The sequence below is a fragment of the Hydra viridissima genome, unplaced genomic scaffold (assembly GCF_058129835.1).
Source record: "Hydra viridissima isolate aposymbiotic clone 2 unplaced genomic scaffold, HvirCarnegie_v1 scaffold_6, whole genome shotgun sequence".
Taxonomy (NCBI): domain Eukaryota; kingdom Metazoa; phylum Cnidaria; class Hydrozoa; order Anthoathecata; family Hydridae; genus Hydra; species Hydra viridissima.
Window position 1 is genome coordinate 5,026,376 of NW_028324305.1, and position 19,083 is coordinate 5,045,458.

General features: G+C 27.7%; 2 protein-coding genes across 7 annotated transcripts; both read left to right on the top strand.

The window, feature by feature from the left end:
* Window positions 1–6,884: 6,884 nt before the first annotated feature.
* Window positions 6,885–11,252, top strand: LOC145190481 (O-glucosyltransferase rumi homolog). Of its 5 annotated transcripts, none has more exons than XM_090090771.1 (12): window positions 6,885–7,065; window positions 7,426–7,568; window positions 7,829–8,054; window positions 8,265–8,352; window positions 8,951–8,998; window positions 9,123–9,241; window positions 9,732–9,791; window positions 9,929–10,028; window positions 10,108–10,166; window positions 10,310–10,477; window positions 10,831–10,887; window positions 10,980–11,252. In XM_090090771.1, the coding sequence occupies exons 4-12, from the start codon at window positions 8,317–8,319 to the stop codon at window positions 11,110–11,112; spliced, it is 780 nt and encodes a 259-aa protein (XP_089946897.1). In that variant the 5' UTR covers window positions 6,885–7,065; window positions 7,426–7,568; window positions 7,829–8,054; window positions 8,265–8,316; the 3' UTR covers window positions 11,113–11,252. The 5 variants fall into 5 exon arrangements, 4 of the variants coding, with proteins under 4 accessions (XP_089946897.1, XP_089946895.1, XP_089946896.1 ...); XM_090090769.1 differs by having other exon boundaries at window positions 6,907–7,017; window positions 7,426–7,575; XM_090090770.1 differs by having other exon boundaries at window positions 7,046–7,065; window positions 7,426–7,575.
* Window positions 11,253–11,497: 245 nt separating this feature from the next.
* LOC145190301 (DNA-(apurinic or apyrimidinic site) endonuclease 2-like) lies at window positions 11,498–18,315 on the top strand. Of its 2 annotated transcripts, XM_090090767.1 has the most exons (7): window positions 11,513–11,589; window positions 11,712–11,750; window positions 11,876–11,959; window positions 12,186–12,338; window positions 12,416–12,581; window positions 13,784–13,850; window positions 17,239–18,315. In XM_090090767.1, the coding sequence occupies exons 4-7, from the start codon at window positions 12,263–12,265 to the stop codon at window positions 18,172–18,174; spliced, it is 1,245 nt and encodes a 414-aa protein (XP_089946893.1). In that variant the 5' UTR covers window positions 11,513–11,589; window positions 11,712–11,750; window positions 11,876–11,959; window positions 12,186–12,262; the 3' UTR covers window positions 18,175–18,315. The 2 variants fall into 2 exon arrangements, with proteins under 2 accessions (XP_089946892.1, XP_089946893.1); XM_090090766.1 differs by having other exon boundaries at window positions 11,498–11,750.
* Window positions 18,316–19,083: the final 768 nt, after the last annotated feature.

The following is a 19,083-nucleotide window of genomic DNA, read 5'->3' on the forward strand; positions in this document are numbered from 1 at the left end:
TTCAGCCAAAGTGAAGGGGAGGTATACTTTTCTATTCGCAAGTTTCATAAAAGCATTTGTTTCCTTTAATATCGAATTATAAATTTTTTTTATAGTTCTATATGTTAAAGGAAAAAAAACCTAGGTATTTCTTATGTTATTATAACTTCATTAAACATGCATACTATCACGTTGACTATGACGAAGCTTCTTAAACATGGTAGTTTTGTTACTTTAGCAACACTATATTATAATACTAACACAAAAATAAGATAGGATTATTTTATTTTATTCTAAAAGAAGGTAATATAAAGAGAAATAGCTTTATCCAATCAGCAGAAAGATCTAAGAAAAACTTTCAATAAGCATTTTATTGATGGAAGAAAAATTCTTTTTAGCAGTTTCAAACATTGTTTCCAAAAACTGTGAAACGTCAACCAGATTTAAACGTTCACCGGAAAAACTTTTTTTGCTCATTAAAACGAAAACTTGTTTTCCCGGTTAATACTCTGACTAAAAAGGTATTGGCGCAAATTGTATCCGTTTAACACTTTATTGTCCACGGGATCCATAAGAATACCATCAATTACACTTACAAGAAAATCTGATGATGATGTTATAACGAAAGACAATGCAGTAGCTTTTGGAAAAGTAACACGGGATAGAACTTACAATGGTACTTTGCATAACAACAACAAAAACAGTAAATTGCAATGTAGATATTTGTTGTTTTTTTTATATAAAGTGATGGTATCCATATGGATCCCGTAGACAATAAAAGGTTAAAAGAGTGGATAACACTAGGTAACTAACTTTTATGAAAGTTCGGTTTTGTTTGAAATTTTAACATTTCAATGTCAATTTTTATATTTTTATTTACATTGAATTTTTGTTTAAATTTCCATGCCAAAACATAAGTTTATATATCACCATGATATAATTTCAAAACTTCAGAAATGTTAATGGATCGTTTTTGACATTTGTCAGTGGAAACATCTCTAACAATCCAAACTTCAGATATTGGTACTCAATATGGTTTCATCAAGTCTAATTTGTTAGCGCTTCTCAATTACCTGGTTGCCCTGGTGAAAATTTCTTTATGTTCCTCATTATCACTACAGAGATTTGGGCAAAAAAAGTCAAGATAAAAGTGTAAATAGTGCAGTTTTGGTAATATTCTGCAGTAGTTTCTTATAACTTTTACCTTACTGTTTCCTTGAAAATTAAAAATAATAGACTTGAATGCAGTCCTTTTTTTTTTTTTGTTTATTCTGTGTTAAAAAGACATTTTGATTTAAGCATTCAAAACTTTATAGTATATGTTAGAGTAGCGCAACATTCTCCAGAGTAAAGCTTTTTCAATTTTTATATGTATGTATGTATGTATGTATGTATGTATGTATGTATGTATGTATGTATGTATGTATGTATGTATGTATGTATGTATGTATGTATGGATGGATGGATGGATGGATGGATGGATGGATGGATGGATGTCACCCCGGTATTGAAATAACTTCGAGGGTTTAGTACAAAATATTTTAAATATTTAAATGATACATATTAACTAAGATTTCGTTTTTTAAAAATTAACTGATAAAATAATCTGATCTTTAAAACAATTAATTTTCTAAATGAACTTGTTCCTATCGACGTATCCTATTTTATTTTATCGACGTATCCTATTTCATTTTATCGACCTATCCTATTTCATTTTATAACACATTTTACTAAGTCATTTTTATTAAAAGTTACAATGGCTAATATGTCTTAATTTTTTTTTTAATGCTCTGTAATAACTTTATGCAGACTGTTCACTTTAGGACATTGTTTATTAATTAAAATTGATAGAACATGCTTGTTAATAAACTAGTTCTTAACTAAGTACAATCCCAGTAAACATTTGGCGTCCTTAGACGTCCGGTGGATGTCAATGGACGTCCAAGAAATCCATAGACGTCCACCTGACGTCTAAGGACGTCCAATATTTACTGGGATTAAAGGACGTCTAAAATAATTTGTTTTTTGTCGTATGAAGTTAATACCTTTATTATCTGGCATAATTACACATAATCTTTTGATTTTGTTGTTTTTCTTGGTTTTTGGTATAAAATAAAGAAAAAAACACGCCAATGATCGTTTTTATTGCAATTTTATAATCCATGTTTTTTTATTTTTAACGAATGATTGTATAATTAAGTATAATTGTATAATTAAATATCACTTTCTGTTTATGTCAGGATTGTTTTATCGGATCACCACATTTATTACTAAAGAATTTTATGTATTAAGTTAAAGTCAAATTGTCATTTTATCCCACACTTTATTTTTAAAAAAGTCTGATATAACAGCATTAAAAACCTTTCTACAATAAAATTTTTTTTTTTTATTTCCGCTTCTTTAATACGCTGTGTAGCAATTACGCAAATATATATTTACGTAATTGTAGCGCAGCGTCATTTTTAAGTTTTTATTTAACTTAAATTTTAAGTTATAAAGACAAATATGATTTTGCTTTTTTATATTTCTCTTTTAACTTTACAATTTTTTATCTTTACAAGTTTTTAATTTCTTTGAAGTTTTTAACTACTCCTACTTCTTTTGATTCAAATTGGAAATCAGTCTGCGTCACATTCTTTACCGTTTTATTTTTCTGCGTTCTGATAATTTTGTAGACGGTCCTTGCATTTATTAAAAACGGTTAATGAGAAGTTGCAGATGATACCAGCTACCATTTAGGTATCCAGTGAAATCCGATTAGTGGTTCACAAAATATTGATCTAAGTACTTTTCCTGTGCTATAATAACAATTAGAAGATGTTATTGGACTTGTTATTGAAGTAAAGTTAGGTATTTTAAGTTTTAGAATTTTCTGTAGTAATGGTTTCAAACAACTTTTTTTATTTTTCCTTCTCCATCCCATTCTTCGTGCCGTTTAGATATTTTGAGTAATTTATTAGCCTTATCCCTGCAATAAATCCTACCCTTTAACATAAATTATCTCTGACGAACCCTGAAGCCAAACTTCTTAAAGTTTGTTTACAAACATGGATTTCTTAATGGCTCACGGCTGCAACATTCCAGTTACCTTGAACTTTTAAACAGTGCACTTTTTCAGCTATAGCATGTTCAATAATCGTTAAGGATAAATGTGTGGTGGGGTCTTCGTTAATGATAAATCAATAATCAATCAATATCAAATATTTCGTGTTAATAAAGAAGTTACAAACAAGTCTTTACAATTAGTAATTCATTAATAAAACGCAAAGATAAATAGTGGTCTTTCATAAAAAATTATTTGAATATACAATTGTTACCATTCTACTATCCCTAGAATACATTTGTTAAAGCCTTCCGGCCTTAACAAGTTGATTGTGAGTTTTTACAAAAGTTTTCAAGGCACTGTAAAAAAGACGATCTCGTCATAATTTTACAGAAAAACTATTTATTTGATGACCGTGTCAAATAAATAATTGTTTTTTGTTTTTTGATAAAAAATTCTTTTTTTTTTTTTTTTCTATTTTCAGTTAAAACTTTAATTTCTGGGACTTACTTCGCCATTTTAAAAACAAATTTCTCAAAAAGTAATAATAAAATAGCATTGTTTTTAAGGAACATTTTTATAAATGTTACAAGATTGCATTAAAATCATAACGTAGATAACATTAAATTTGGCGCGATTAGCAAAATATAAAACGAGTTTAAAATACTATAATTAGGCAGTGTTTTATCATCACCACGAATATAGTATTAGCTTAAAGGAACGTAATTCTAATTTTTATTTGCAATTTCTGATTCTAGAAGGCTTTTTTGGGAAAGTTAGATTAAAGCATAAATTCGCTTAATGTAGATAAAACTTATTTCCGCCTAAAAATATTTCATTACGCTAGTTTGACGTCAAATGATCAAATAATAATTTTCGATAAACGAAACGAAACATCGCATTTTATAACTTTGCAATAAAAATTATCTTAAATGTTTGCAACTTTTTAAATCTAAAGACAAAATACGTCTGATTACGATTTTTCGTGACAATATTGATGGCTTCAATCATTTTAGTCATGGTAAAAGAGGGTGGATCCAGAGTTCATTGGCGTAGCTAGATAGAAGCAAACTTCAGAGTTGAAGTGTGAAAGCTACTTAAAAACTTTTTTTTTTTTTGTTAGTAACACGCAGATATTACTCAACTTTGATTAATATTCTTGTAGCTTCGCGAAGCCGGTTGATTTAAAAACATTTAAATGCAAGATAAACTCAATTATAAATTAATGTGGGTTGTTATCTAAGAAAAGTATTAAGGAAAGAAAATGTTGATTTTCTTTCAAAGTTACTGATTACTTGTGTATTGTTACATCTCTTATTACATATAAAGAAATTTTTTAAGGTTTTTTTTAAATGTTTGGAGAAAACTTTTAACTAATTTGATAGGTGTCCACGTCTGCCATGATAGATTTTATAGCATCACCTTTTTTTAAACAATTCAAATTCTATAGAAAAAAGCAGCTGAAAGCAGTACCTAACAATTTTTGGAGGTGCTGAATCCAAATATGTAAAGAAAATAACACAAATAACATCTTTTGACAGTCTTTTTTGATTTTAAATTGGCAAAGACAAAATTTCTGTTGTTTTTTTTACCATGGGTTACACTTTCACTAATTCCTAGAGCTGCCCAACTCTCATGAGCTTGAATGTTTTTCAGATAAAAGAAGAGATGTTAAACCATCATTATTTAAAAGACAGTTTTGGCATTTTGAATCATTACAAAGAGATGTTATTTTGAACTTTAGACTGAAAATGCAATTTTTTGGGTCCGTGTTCTCCATCATGGATATTTTATTGGTACATTTTCCTGAATAATTTACTTTATAGTGAAATATATTGGCTGAAAATTGGTATTTGACCATTTTTGAGGGAGGAAATCCAAAAATAAAGAGAAAATAACCCAATTCAATGTTGCAGAATGTTTCAAGTTTTTGTTGCAAGGACAAATAATCGTGTTACCAATAATTTCATTGTTAATAACATTTCTTGTACAAACATTTGTCTGTGACACGAGGATTTGTCCGTGCTACGAATATTTTGTCCGTATTTTGAGTTTTATTATGTAGAAATAGGAATTTACAGACATGAGCGTCAATTAGGTACGTAATTTGGTTTATAACATAGGCCCCAGGCATAGCCCTTGACCCAACGAATTTTATGGTAACAACTAAACACGGAGGAAGTTCGATGGTATGGGGCTGGAAAAAGCCCCATACCGTCATCGAACTCTTTCATTTCCTTATCTATTATTTTTACTAATTACTTGCTAAACGAATTTTCATGGTGACAGTAAAAACCAGGTTCACTTAGTCTACAATATAAAATGGAAACGTTAGTTTTGAAATGTCAAACATGAGAAGAATTCTCGGCGCTACTCGACTTTCTCCCCCCCCCCCCCCTAATTTTATGATTGATTCTGATAGAGAATTTTATGCTGATTAAGAATCGTATAAAAACATGGGTCTCAAAATCAATGGAAGTGCTCTACTCTGAAGTTGAAAGTACAAAATTATACGACAAATCCCTAATATTCGCCATCTTGAATAGTGATTTTTTTTGTTTAAAAGTTATCATTTTAAAGTATTCACGATCTGGTTTTTATTTTGTTATAATGACTTCGAATAATAGAACGTGAGAATTCATTCGCGTTTAAATTATCACGCCAATATGCTTTTACTAGGGCTCTTACTTAGTTGTCTAGAATATCTTTTAAAGTTTTTATGCAATAAGTTGAAAATTTCTGTTATTGATTATATACTAAAATAAATTTTAAAACAATTAAAATTGTTTATTTGCAAAGTATATATATTTAAAACTATAGACTTTATTTTTAAGACTTCAAGTTACCCCCCGTAAAGATTTATTTTCATTATGTCTGTCATACAAACACGAATGTTTCAGAATAATTATTGTGTTTCTTCATCTATCAACATGTCATAGCTCCTCAAAAACCAACAAACGCAATATCCCCATTGCCTAGGATCTTCCTAATTAAAAAAGGCTATTTTCATAGCTACACAATTTCATTAAGAAAATTTTTTGCAAAAAAGAATAAAGAATTCCATTTTTATTATTCAATGAAAGTTCATCTTTACTATTACTTTTTACTTAATAATAAAGCAAATTTTTATTAAAAAAGATAGTCTTAAATTCTTTTATAAATACAAAAATTTTCAAGAAAGAATTACATGTTTCACAAGAGTAAGATGTTTTATATTCGTTTGTATATCTAATTACACTCGAAAGAACTTTCGCGCCTACAATAATCCATAAATACATTTTTTTATAATAAAAACCAGGCTGGCAATGTTTTGCTTTTGAGAACAAAATAAACCGTAACTTAAGTTTACTCAAGATGGCGAATATTAGGGATTTGTCGTATAATTTTGTACTTTTAACTTCAGATTAGAGCACTTTCCATTGATTTTGAGACCCATGTTTTTATACGATTCTTAATCAGCATAAAATTCTCTATCAGAATCAATCATAAAATTAGGGGAGGGGGGGGGGCGAGAAAGTCGAGTAGCGCCGAATTCCCTGCATTGATTAAAAAATAATAACAAAAAATAAATATCAATTTTCTTCATTTCAAAAAACTTTTATAATCTAAATTTTAAAAAAAGGAACCAGATTGCAATAATACAGTAACCCCTAATGATATTTTTAAGTAGTAAATCTAAAGAACAACAGTACAAGTTTTCTAAATATGCAATCGTAAACTCAGAGACATTGCGTTTTTAAGCAACCTTTAAGCAAAAAAAATTTTTTAAATGTAGGTTTTAAAAAGTATCTTTTTAATACTTTTTAAAAAGATTATTTACAAAAACAAAAAAGTTGTTTGAGCATTAAAACAATTTTCCAGCAGTATATAAAAAAAAGATAACTAAAAAAAAAAAAAAAAGATCAAAGACTTACTTTTTTATATTATCATACAAACATCTGGACCTGTTAATAAAACTGTTCCTTTTTGACAATATCAAAAAAACTGAAAAAGAAGTATACCAGAATTTTTTTTCTTCATGTTTATGAAGTTGTAGCTTGATGGTAATAATAAAAGTAATAAATAATAGTATAAATAATATCAATAATAGTAATGATAATGATGATGATGATGATGATAATAAGAAATAATAATAATAATAATGATAATAATAATACTAATAATAATAATAATAATAATAATAATAATAATTATTATTATTATTATTATTATTATTATTATTATTATTATTATTATATTTATAGTAATAATAATGAAAATAAAAATTATAATGATAATATTTATAATATAATAATATTGATATATAATATAAAAATAGTAATGCTAATTAAAATAATCAAAATTTAATGATTAATGTAACTTTATAGTCCATATTCATTATTTCTTGATTTTCTATTATATAGTTATGTTGATGCTACACCTGGTAGTCTATTTCATGATTACTCATGTAATAAATACACAGAGCAGTTTCTGTAGCAAAAATGAGGATTGTACCAGTGGTGATGTTAAAATAGATGATGAAAGAAATATGCATAAAAACTTTCATGTAAATGGTGCTGTTTCAATGTTGCTCTAATTTAAATTTTTAACAAACCATATATTAACATGGCATTTTTTTTGCTTTACATTTTATTAATGTTTTTGCCTGTGTTTCATACAGAATAATTGAATTCAGTTTTTTTTTGTTTAGTTTTCAAACAATTTTTATTTCAAGCTTTTTACTTTATTTCAGATGTTAATTGTAATTGATTTTATTTCAATGGATATTTATTTACTATAATTTCAATAGATACTTATTGTTAACAGGTAAATGGGGTAAGTATATAAACCTCATTAAAGATGCTGTGTCAGCATACAAGCCATGTAAAACTGATGACTGTTTTCTATTGCAAAGACGATCTGACTTTCGATTTTGGGTTGATCGAGGAGGTATTCATGAATCAGATTTTCTTAATGGAAAAAGCTTAGGAGAGCATTACAAAATCATAAATCATACTCTATATAGACAAAAAACATGTGTTTTCCCATCCAGGTTGAGTTTAACTGAATTTGTTCACTTAACTTATAAAATTTTGGTAATTATTAACTTAATGAAATGTATACTATTCATGTAGTAACTATTTTTAACTTTTTTTTTAAACTATTTATATAATTTTTTAAATTTATTTTTGATGTTTCCAACAGCTATATTTAAACTATTGACCTATAAAATTATATTTAATTCCTACATCTGAATTTTTAGATGTAAAGGAAATGAGCATTTTATTCTGAAACTGATCAAACAGCTTCCTGATATGGAACTAATTATAAATTCTCATGATTGGCCAAAGGTAACTACTTATAAAAATGATTTTTGTGTTTATGATTATAATGTGGTGTCTTGTCTATGTCAATTCTTTTCAGTATGATAGCAATAATAACTTTAGTTGTTAGATATTTTTTGTTAATAAAAGTGAAAGGCCAGCTGAAATTCTTACATATAATTCTGACTTGTATAATGTATTTCACAAATTTTATGCTTCAGTGTAAATTAATTTTAAAATGGTAACCATTTCAAAACCTTAGTGGTAAATGTTAAGGGTTTAAAGCAAAAGAAAAGTTTTGAATTATTTTTGGAACATGAAGATCACAGGGGAAAAAATGAGTCATTAAAAAAAAAAAAAAGTTATTCCCCCTTGATAGATTATGAAATGAAGTTTGTTTTGAATTTTATAATAAAGTTGAAACTATTCTATTTAAAAAACTTTTTCATCTTGAACATTATGTAAATGTAATTAATCTCATTTGCCATAATATTTTTATTATTATCCTTCCCTATAACTTACACATTAATAGATGAATCAGCAAATTCTAAACCTGTAGCATCAAATAAAGGTATTGCATGTGTCAAGATTTAACTAAACTCTAATTTTGTTGTTGCTGTTATAGGTACATAAGTATTCAACTCCAGCTCCTGTTTTCTCTTTTAGCAAAGAGGTTTGTGTGTTTAAATTTAACAAATTTTGATGTATATTAAACCTGTCAGCAATTGAATGTTCTGAAAGTATAGTGTTAACAATTATACTTAACCGATAAATAAAATTGAGCACATAATTCCTAGATAAATGGTGCTTATGATATTTTGTATCCAGCATGGTCATTTTGGGAAGGTGGCCCTGCAATTGGCCCATATCCTAGTGGTATTGGGAGATGGGATCTATTTATTCAAACACTAGCAAAGTATGGATTCACTAAAGGAGGTTTTTTTAGATTGTTTAACTTTATAGTTAAACTATATATATATATATATATATATATATATATATATATATATATATATATATATATATATATATATATATATATATATATATATATATATATATATATATATATATATTTATATATATATATTTATATTTATATATATTTATATATATATTTATATATAATATATTTTTTTATATATTTTTTATATATTTTTGATTTGTATTTCATGGCTGATGATGCCGTAAGGCATGAAACTTTAAATACCATATATAGTTGTTGTTTATTCGTTTTATATATATATATATATATATATATATATATATATATATATATATATATATATATATATATATATATACATATATATATACTTTTAGCTTCATGGCCTAACCTAATATAATCTAAATTTTTTTCTAATGTCCCTTGATTTTGTGGCAATATTGTGTGTTGTTTTTAACAGAGAAGCTGAGCTGTGGCCATGGGGTAAGAAATTGGAGCGAGCTTTCTTTAGAGGATCTAGGTATGTATTTCCAGAGGAATTTTAAGTAAATACATTCATACATAAACACACGCATATGCGAGTTTAAGCACATACATAACATCTGTGCATGTGTACTCTTAGATATTTCATGTGTATAAGATATTTTAAAATCATAGAACAAGTGATGAGCGAGATCCTTTAATTCTTTTGTCACGAGAACAACCATTGCTAGTTGATGCACAATACACAAAAAACCAAGCTTGGAAGTCAAATGAAGTAAGGAAATTTATATATCATGCAAACACATTTTATACTTATGAAAACAAAAATTAATAAATTATTTGTTTTTTATAAGGATACTCTCAATGCTCTGCCTGCTAAAGAAGTTACTTTAGAAGAACATTGCCGATACAAGTTAGTTATTTTTTTTCTTTTTTTTTTAAAGTTTTATTAACTTGCTTCTGTTATTTTAGATGAATTAAATGTATATTTTAACTTCAAGTTTCAATTGCAATCAAAATATTTTTTCATTTAAAACTTACATCAAAATTATTTAGGTATTTGTTCAACTTCCGTGGTGTTGCTGCTAGTTTTCGATATAAATTTCTATTCCTCTGCAAATCTTTGGTTTTGCATGTGGGTGATGAATGGATTGAGTTTTTTTACCCTGCCATGAAACCATGGGTTCACTATGTTCCAGTTTCCAAAAGTTTGAGTGAAGTGAGGTAATTAAATTTTAAAGTGGAAATAGTGTATACTGAAAGTAAAACTTTTTTTTATGTGTATTTCATATTTTGTATTTAGATTTATTATAAATATATATTACTATATACATGATAGTATATATATATATATTATTATTATTATTATTATTATTATTATTATTATTATTATTATTATTATTATTATTATTATTATTATTATTATTATTATTATTATTATTATTATTATTATTATTATTATTATACTATCATTATTATTGTTGTTGTTGTTGTTGTTGTTGTTGTTGTTGTTGTTGTTGTTGTATATTATTTTTAACATATTGTTTAGTGTTTTAGATTTCATGTTTTTTATGTAGAGACCTGTTACAGTTTTTTAATGAAAATAATGATCTTGTCAAAGATATTGCAATAAGGTAAAGTTGTTACAATTATTAAAGTTTGAGTTTTTCATACTTGAAAGATTGAGATATTTTAATAACTCTATGTTTTAACATTTTTATTCCAGAGGTCACAATTTTATTACTAATCATCTGCGTATGTCTGACATTAGTGATTACTGGTATAGTTTATTGAAAAGGTATGCAAAGCTAGCAAAGTGGAAAGTTGAAAAAGATCCTAATTTTGTTGAAATTAAGTAATGAGTTTTTGGATTTTAGAAGAGATTAAAGTTTTTTTCGAAAAATATATTTATAGTAAGATAATTAAATGGGAATTATTTCACAGTTAACTTTATTGTATTTGTGATATAAAGATTTATAAGGAAACTTAAATTAGTGGAGTTTTTTGTTTTTATGCTTAAATTTTTTTTGTTGGGTTTCTAAAGGACTATTGCAAAACAATGCATTTGTGTTTGATTTCTTTTGCTAAAAAGATTGCTCTCTTTTAATTTCGATTCACATTTAAAGTATTTTCCGATAGCTCATTTTTGTTCTTTTCTTACTAAAAATGGCTGATGAATTTTATTTTAGTTGAAACAAAACTTAGCCATGAAATTCCCTAAATTATTCATGACATTAACAAATTATCAATTTACTTTACAGTGTTAAATTAAATAACACCACAATGTAAGACGATGATCTGTTTTCTTGCACTCAAAAAATCATAAACTCAGAATGGTAAAATTCAGTTAAATAGTTTTCATCATTCTTGAGCATAATGAAGATAGTGACATGGAATATAAATGGCATTCGGGCTACAAGTAGAAACCAGTCATTAAAAGACCTACTTGATTCTTTAGAGGCAGATGTAATATGCTTGCAAGAAACAAAAATCACAAGTAAGTTGAATTTATCACCCTCCTAAAAGCACTTTAAATTTTATAGTAACTTTTAGGACAGTATTCTTTTTTTTAAATCTAAAAAAGTCTAAAAATGGTTATTAATGGTTTCTTTTTTTTTGCAGGAAACTTATTGACAGATAACTTAGCAAATGTGGAAGGCTATCTTGCTTTCTTTAGTTTTTCAAAGCGGAAATCTGGTTACTCAGGTATTTTTTCCTATTTGAATTTTATTAATTTCTTTTGTAGTTAGAATTTTTTTATATTAATTTGTATAATAGCTTTATTTTTAACTTACTTTTTTCAGTCAATGAAAATATTACCTATGATACACTCTGAAAGATACATTCTGACTTATTAAACCATTTTTGTTTGTTAAGTACCTATTTGGTAATGAACAAAAATGACTGAATAATCCAGAATATATCTTTTCAGGTGTTGCGACTTTTTGTAAAAAACAATTCTGTCCAATTGGTGCTGAAGAAGGTCTAACAGGATTGTTTACTGACAAAATGGAGCAGACAATTGGTTTCTATAACAACCCTCCAGACCTCCCTGAAGAGGTTATACGTTCGTTAGATTCTGAAGGTGAGAAATTTACACATTTATTCAAAATATTCAGAGAACCTTTAGTTCTCAGGAAGAGGTGGTACTTTTTGCTTCAGGTCGCTGCATGATAACTGAACATGAAACACCTGATGGGGAACGTCTGTGCATCATTAATGTTTACTGTCCTCGTGCAGATGTGGAAGATGAAGAAAGATACTGTTACAAGATGAACTTTTACAGGCTTTTGCAAATGAGAGTACATTCATTAATCAAAGAAAAAAGGTCAGGTATTTTTTTTGTTTTTAAATTTAGGTAAACAGGTATTAGAAATTTGATGTGGAGTGTTTATGAATGTTTCTTTCAAATATGGTAAAAGCAGATGATGTTTCTTAATATCTCTGTAAAGGATAAAGACATTGGAATTCAAAAGCAAGTTTTGAATTCAAAATGTTGAATATGAAATCAAAATTGTTGATTTGCCATTTTATGACTTCTAAAATCCTATTCTCAGTCTATAAAAAGTTGCACCCTGAGAAACTCTAACACTTTCAGCTAATATCAGTTAATCAATGCTCATGTTGATCAAAACAGCACTGAAGAAGGCAGTTTGATTCTCAGTGTACCTGACAATTTTATGATTTGCAGAAAAAGTTAAGAACAAACAGCTAACAAGACTTTTTAAGTCAATCGTCAGAAAAATTATGGAACTCAAAGGTTAAGTAGATTACTTGTCACGAAATAAAGTATGCAAAATATTATTTGATACTGTATTATCATTATAGTTTTTTAGTAATTATTGTGCTGTATTTGTTTGTACCATAATAATCTCCTTCTATTATTCGAGTTTTTTATTTGAGATCTCAGGAGAAAATAAGGTTTTTCACAATATTTTGAAAAAATGTTACATTTTCTTTTCAAAAACTTAAGTGCGGCAGCAGTCTACCTGTATAGTATGGACTTATGTTTTTTTCAAAAACTTGGCTCTGTACTTTTTGCTAGTGAGTGGCATTTGCCACAAGGAAATTGGGCTTGTTGTTGAGGATGCAATATTTTGCTTGAAGCTTTTGATACGATTGATTAAACCATGATAAATTTGAATTCATTTCTGCAAATTTTCTTTTTTTTTTGGAAAAGCTGAATGCTGATCCCTACCAAGATTTAAATCGGAAAACCACTACCCCTTCCAGTGTCCATATTCGTTCTCATCACGTCGGATTATGTTGGCATAGTGTTTCAAGAAATCTCTTCGTTCTTTAAATTTTTATAAAGATGTCTACTAGAATTTTTGTAATCGTCTGTTATTTTATGCAACTCAATCAAGCTGTAGGTTTTTGAAAATACGCCAGCAATTTTTGAGGTTGTCAATTCTATGTTCTCCCTCTAAATCTATGTTCTCGCTCTTATCTACAATTTATAAGTCTACGCTCTCAATTAGATCCCCTTATTGGTCAATATAATTATCTCAGAATTGTCTTTTTTTTTAGGAATGTAATTGTTGTTGGAGACTTAAATGTTTCTCACAAGAGAATAGACTCATGTGATCCATGCGAGGTTAGATTTTTATTTACTAGTTGCTGTATTTTCCTTTAACGGTTGAATATACAGAATACACATGATAGTCGAGGTAAATGATTTTTAAATCAATTTTCAATTCAGGAGATTTACAGATAAAATAATTGAATTTACTGGACTACATTTTTCTCTCAATTCTGCTTTTTTTTTTCTTTTCCTTCTCTGTTCTCTCTTCTTCCCTTTCTTAGTCAATGTTCTAATTGGCTGAGTCATAAGCTACAGGGTTTTAAGTCTAGTGATAATTTGTGGGTAATAACATACGCCAAACATGGCAGCAAACAGTGTTTTCAGTAAATTAATGCTTATTCATGATAATTAGTGGATGGGTTCGTCTCACTAATTGGCCATTTTTAAACAAAATGAAGAACATTGCTTACTTTTAAAATCAAGGATGTCTTTGTTTTTCCATTTTGATATATCACATGGATATATTTGAAATTACAACAGATATACAGTGGAATAAACACACACACAAAAAAAATGGATCAAGACTTTTTTTGTTTAAAGGTTATTTAAAGTGCTTTAAAATAAATATTAAACAAAATATTGATCTAACTTTTTTTAAATTTCAATAGTAATTTTTCTTAAATAAGCCTTGTACAAATGTTATATTAAAGTATACAACTATTTTTTCAAAATGTGATCGATTTAACAAGATTGTTGCATTTTTTAACAATAGAACTTATTCGGACCTTGACTATTTATTTTTCCATTCAAACCCAAGTAAATTCAGTTAGATTCAAATCTGATGATCAAATGTGGCCAGAACATTAACTTTATTTCATTCTCTTCCATCCAAGTTTTGACTAAGCAAGACGAGAGTGAAATCTTTTTGAAACTGCCACCATTCTTTTTATCAGCATGTCTGCTAGTGGAACCATGCAGTTCTCTAGTGTCTCTATGTAGGTCTGTTGGTTGATATGATTTTAAAAGATATTACATAACCCTACTTCTATTAATAAAATAGAATTAATTCGTAGTTGTTTTTTTTTTTACCTTCCGGGTCCTGTATGGATGACAGGTCATTTTAAATGTTATCAGAGCAGTTCTGATGCATTTCTCAGATATTAACAATCTACTTACTATTTCTCTGTTGCTGATCCTGGAGCCATCCTTCATACCTATAATCTGCCACTTTGTTGCCTCACTGCTTTTCAAAGCATTTCTATGTAGTTAACATGCCAAAAAAGTCTTTATTAAATACGCTTATTTTATATTGATGTTTTGAAAAAATTATTAACAGTTAATTTTAATTGTTAATAATTTTTTCAAAACATCATTATGATAGTAATTATTAATCTTAATACGCTTTATTTAGAAACCACTACATGTTTTTGAAGTGTGTCAACCAGAAAATTATAGATCAAAAGAGTTAAAACTTTTACAAAATGTATAAACCCATTTTTTAAAGCCTAAAATCTAAACTTCTTCACTTGTTACATATTTCACATTTTCATTATACTGACCTTGATATCATTTATCCATAGTGATTAAAGAGAAAGTGGTGGTGTTTATGGGGAGGGGAGGGTAGAGGTGCAGTAGAGGGACTATATTGATTTGTAAGGGGCACTTTAATATGTCGAAAATAAAGTTCTCTACTTGTTAAATACTGAAAACACTGAAGTGCTAGTAGTTGTCGCTCTTTTTCTTGTAGTTTCTTGATAATTTTTTTATTTTGTAATTATCTTTGCATTAATTAAAGTAATTCCACCATAAAGCAAAGCTCAATTTCAGGAATATGGTTCATGATTTTGAGATTTCATAGATCTGGAAATTATAGTTAAAGTTAGCATTCTAATATATACTGGGATTTCTACCAGAATGATTTTTTCAAAATGTTGTGTGTAATTTTTAAAAACATTGAAAAGCTTTTCCCTCTATGTAAAATATCAAAACACAATAAAGTTTTAAATTATAAAAACCTAAAGTCAGGTCCAGAGTCAAAGGAAATTTAAAAACCTCTTTTAATTCATTTTTAAAATTACTTTCTTTTTTTTAATTTTTTTTTTAAGTTTTTAAATCCTAAATTACATTTACTAATTTAAATATTTTATTCCCAGAAGAATTTTTGGTTGTTGTCTAAAAGTAGTTGTTTGACCATTTAAAAGCATGGAAGAAAGTAAAAATATTTACATTATGGTTCAAACATATTTTTAGACGCCATTTGTACTTCATTGTATCTTTCTTTTGTAATTGAAAATCATTTTTTCATCAAAGTTATATTTGGATTTAGGAATTCGTAAAGTAAAATTATTTGTGTTAATAGCAACTATTTTGTTTTGTAAAATTATATTTTTAAAATATAATTTAGTTATAAATGGATCTGAAAAGTTAAAGTTTAAATCGATATTGAAATTGGTATTTTGGTTTAGAAAAAATTTGAACTAAAATTTTAATAAAAAACAAACTTCAAAAAAGCATTTGTAGGATTTGTTTTATTTTTTTTATGCATTTATCTCCCAAAGGCCGAGGTGGCCACTACTGTTGAGAGAGAGACAGTTTGCTCATGAGGCGTTATGCTACTGCATACACGACTTCATCTTGGTTTATTTTTTCAATATTTTGTTTAATATTATATTAAGTCACATCTATGTATAAATATAGGAATAATAAATATAATATTGATTTAAATTTTATGGTTAAATTGAATTTACCTTTAAATTAAAAAAAAAAAAAGAATTGAAAGATTTAGTTTAACAATTTATTTTTATGATATTTTTTATATTTTTATGATAAATATTGCTTTAGGTTATATAGCATAAGCTAATAGTATCATAAAAGTATTAATATGCATTTTTTGTTTTAAATTTTAAGCTTGCGGTCACGTAAAAAAAAAGTATTTTCTCTGTTAGCTATCTGATGGTGTATCATGCAGACCAGATATTTCCTAGAAACATCTAATTTGTTTAAATTGACAACCGACTCACGGCAGTTTCTTGTAAAGCACCTTAAATACCCTCAGAAGTTATAATCTGTGAAATGTCAAGCTTTTTACGAACTCCCATAATATCATCCCCACAATATTTGTTTCAATAATATCTCTACTACTAACTTTTTTTGTTTTGTTTCTTACACTAAAGTAAATTCTAAATTCAAAACCACAGCTGCATGATTTAAATTGATTTCAAAATATATTTTTGTTGTTTAATGAATTCTTAAAGCTAAATTGAGCGTGAGAATTAAAAATGGCTGACAATCTAATGTAAATCAATGCTAAGCTCATTTGCAACAACGTTGTATCTTTCAGTTTACTGGGCGTGCAGTTTTGATTTTAATGCGTACATAATGTTGTTTTCTCACTAGAATATATACCTTGATGTGCCTATTCTTAATTTTAAAATCTTTATAAAACCTTTTGTTATTTCAGGATTTTGAGGAAAATCCGGCTCGGAAATGGCTCAACACTATCATAGACAATAGAACATATGGAAATGCTGGAATGTGTTCTACTTCAATAACGGATCAGAGAAAATCTGCAGGAAACGAAGAAAAAAGTTTTATGGAGCAAGGATACGAAATTCCTCTTTTTGATACTTTTAGGATTTTCCATCCAAACGAACAAAACGCCTATACATGTTGGAATACGCAAAAAAGAGCACGAGAAATGAACTTCGGAACACGAATAGACTATATATTAGCAGATCGCCATTTATGTAATAAATTAACAAACTGTGTAATTCGTCCAGATGTACAAGGGTCTGATCATTGCCCTGTGGTAGCAGACTTTGAGCTTTTACTAAAGACGAGTCCGCTAATTCCCAAAGCATGTGCTATTTTAATGCCAGAAATATTTGGAAAGCAATGCGGCATAAAAAGTTTTTTCGGCAAAGATGGCGGACCTGGGGAGAACATTGTAAAGCGTAAATATGAAAGCTCGAACAGCTCTTGTTTTTACAAAAAAAGGAAACTTTTAAATAATAGTTCTTCCTTGCTACAACACTTTAAAACTCCTGATGTAGAGATATCTAATATTTCTCGCTCATCCAATGTAGTTTATTCCAACGTCAATAATTTTAGTTCAAATAATTGTGATGTAAACTCATGTTTAACCTTAGTAGACTTTGAGTCGACTAATTTGTTTGAAAGCTCTAAACAAAAAGCTGAAAATAAAGAAAAATGGAAAAAAATATTAAAAGGCCCGGCACCTGCTCCATTGTGTACCGGTCACAAAGAGAAAGCTGTTCTAAGAACCGTAAAAAAGCAAGGTAATAATTTGGGTCGGCAGTTTTATGCATGCAACAGACCTGTAGGTCCTTCAAATAATAAAAATGCTGGTTGTGGATTTTTCGTATGGAAGACCTAATAGCACACAATATCATCACTTAGTTTAGTCACAAGGTTGCAACGACAAAACACATTTTTTACACATAAAGTAAAAAGACTAATTTTTTTATTTATTTTTTGGTTTAAAGACGAAAAAAAATTCCTATTTTAGTTTTAAAAACCAATAGAGTCTTTTTGCCTCAACCCGATAGAAAAAATGCGGGCTGTAAAAACCGTACTTATTTTGCTTCGATAGAAAGCGGGCTGTAAAAACCGTATTTATTTTGGTATTATTACTCGATAATTTATAGATAGTGTAGAGTGTCTTCAAATAGTCACAGTATGAAAAATGTTTAAGGAGGTAATACTTTTTTAATATTCAATACACCCTCAGGATCATCAAATTTACCGGAATATTTCTCAATAATCTGTAAATATGCGTATAATGCTAGAGTTATTTATAAGTAGAGGCGTTTGCTTTTTCGGTTTTTAGCAAATAATAAAGGACGTGTCAGTCATTTGTATTAAGTCGAGTTTAAAGTAATTTATATCTTAGGCAGACAATGTTACAAGATTTTAGAAAAAAAAATTACAATATCTTACGTTCCTAATGTTATTTTGTTTTAACCCTTCAAGACATTGTGCCGAACTGCTTTTCGATTAAAACCGTTTATCATATTTTTATAACATTTATATACGATTGTAAACTTGTCTCACTAAAAAAGTTGCTGATTTAAATGCATAAAGAGTTTTATTTTAGTAAATTCAGAAAATTCGATTTATTATAAGGTGGCATCAGGGGAAAAAGTAGGTGTTTTTTGAAATATTTTGAAAATTACAAAAACATATTTTTGAGGCCCTTAGGGATTTTTTTTTAGAATTTCGTTTAATATACAAAATGTTCTACATTCAAGCAAAATTCGCTATTTATATAAAAGAGTAAGATTTC

Coding starts and splice junctions, on each gene's coding strand:
- LOC145190301 (XM_090090766.1), top strand. CDS start 11,630: ATGAAGATAGTGACATGGAATATAAATGGCATTCGGGCTACAAGTAGA. Junction 12,339..12,415: donor ACGTTCGTTAGATTCTGAAG/GTGAGAAATTTA, acceptor TTTTTGCTTCAG/GTCGCTGCATGATAACTGAA. Junction 13,851..17,238: donor ACTCATGTGATCCATGCGAG/GTTAGATTTTTA, acceptor TTGTTATTTCAG/GATTTTGAGGAAAATCCGGC.
- LOC145190481 (XM_090090769.1), top strand. CDS start 7,428: ATGTTGATGCTACACCTGGTAGTCTATTTCATGATTACTCATGTAATA. Junction 10,029..10,107: donor AAGCTTGGAAGTCAAATGAA/GTAAGGAAATTT, acceptor GTTTTTTATAAG/GATACTCTCAATGCTCTGCC. Junction 10,478..10,830: donor AAAAGTTTGAGTGAAGTGAG/GTAATTAAATTT, acceptor TTTTTTATGTAG/AGACCTGTTACAGTTTTTTA.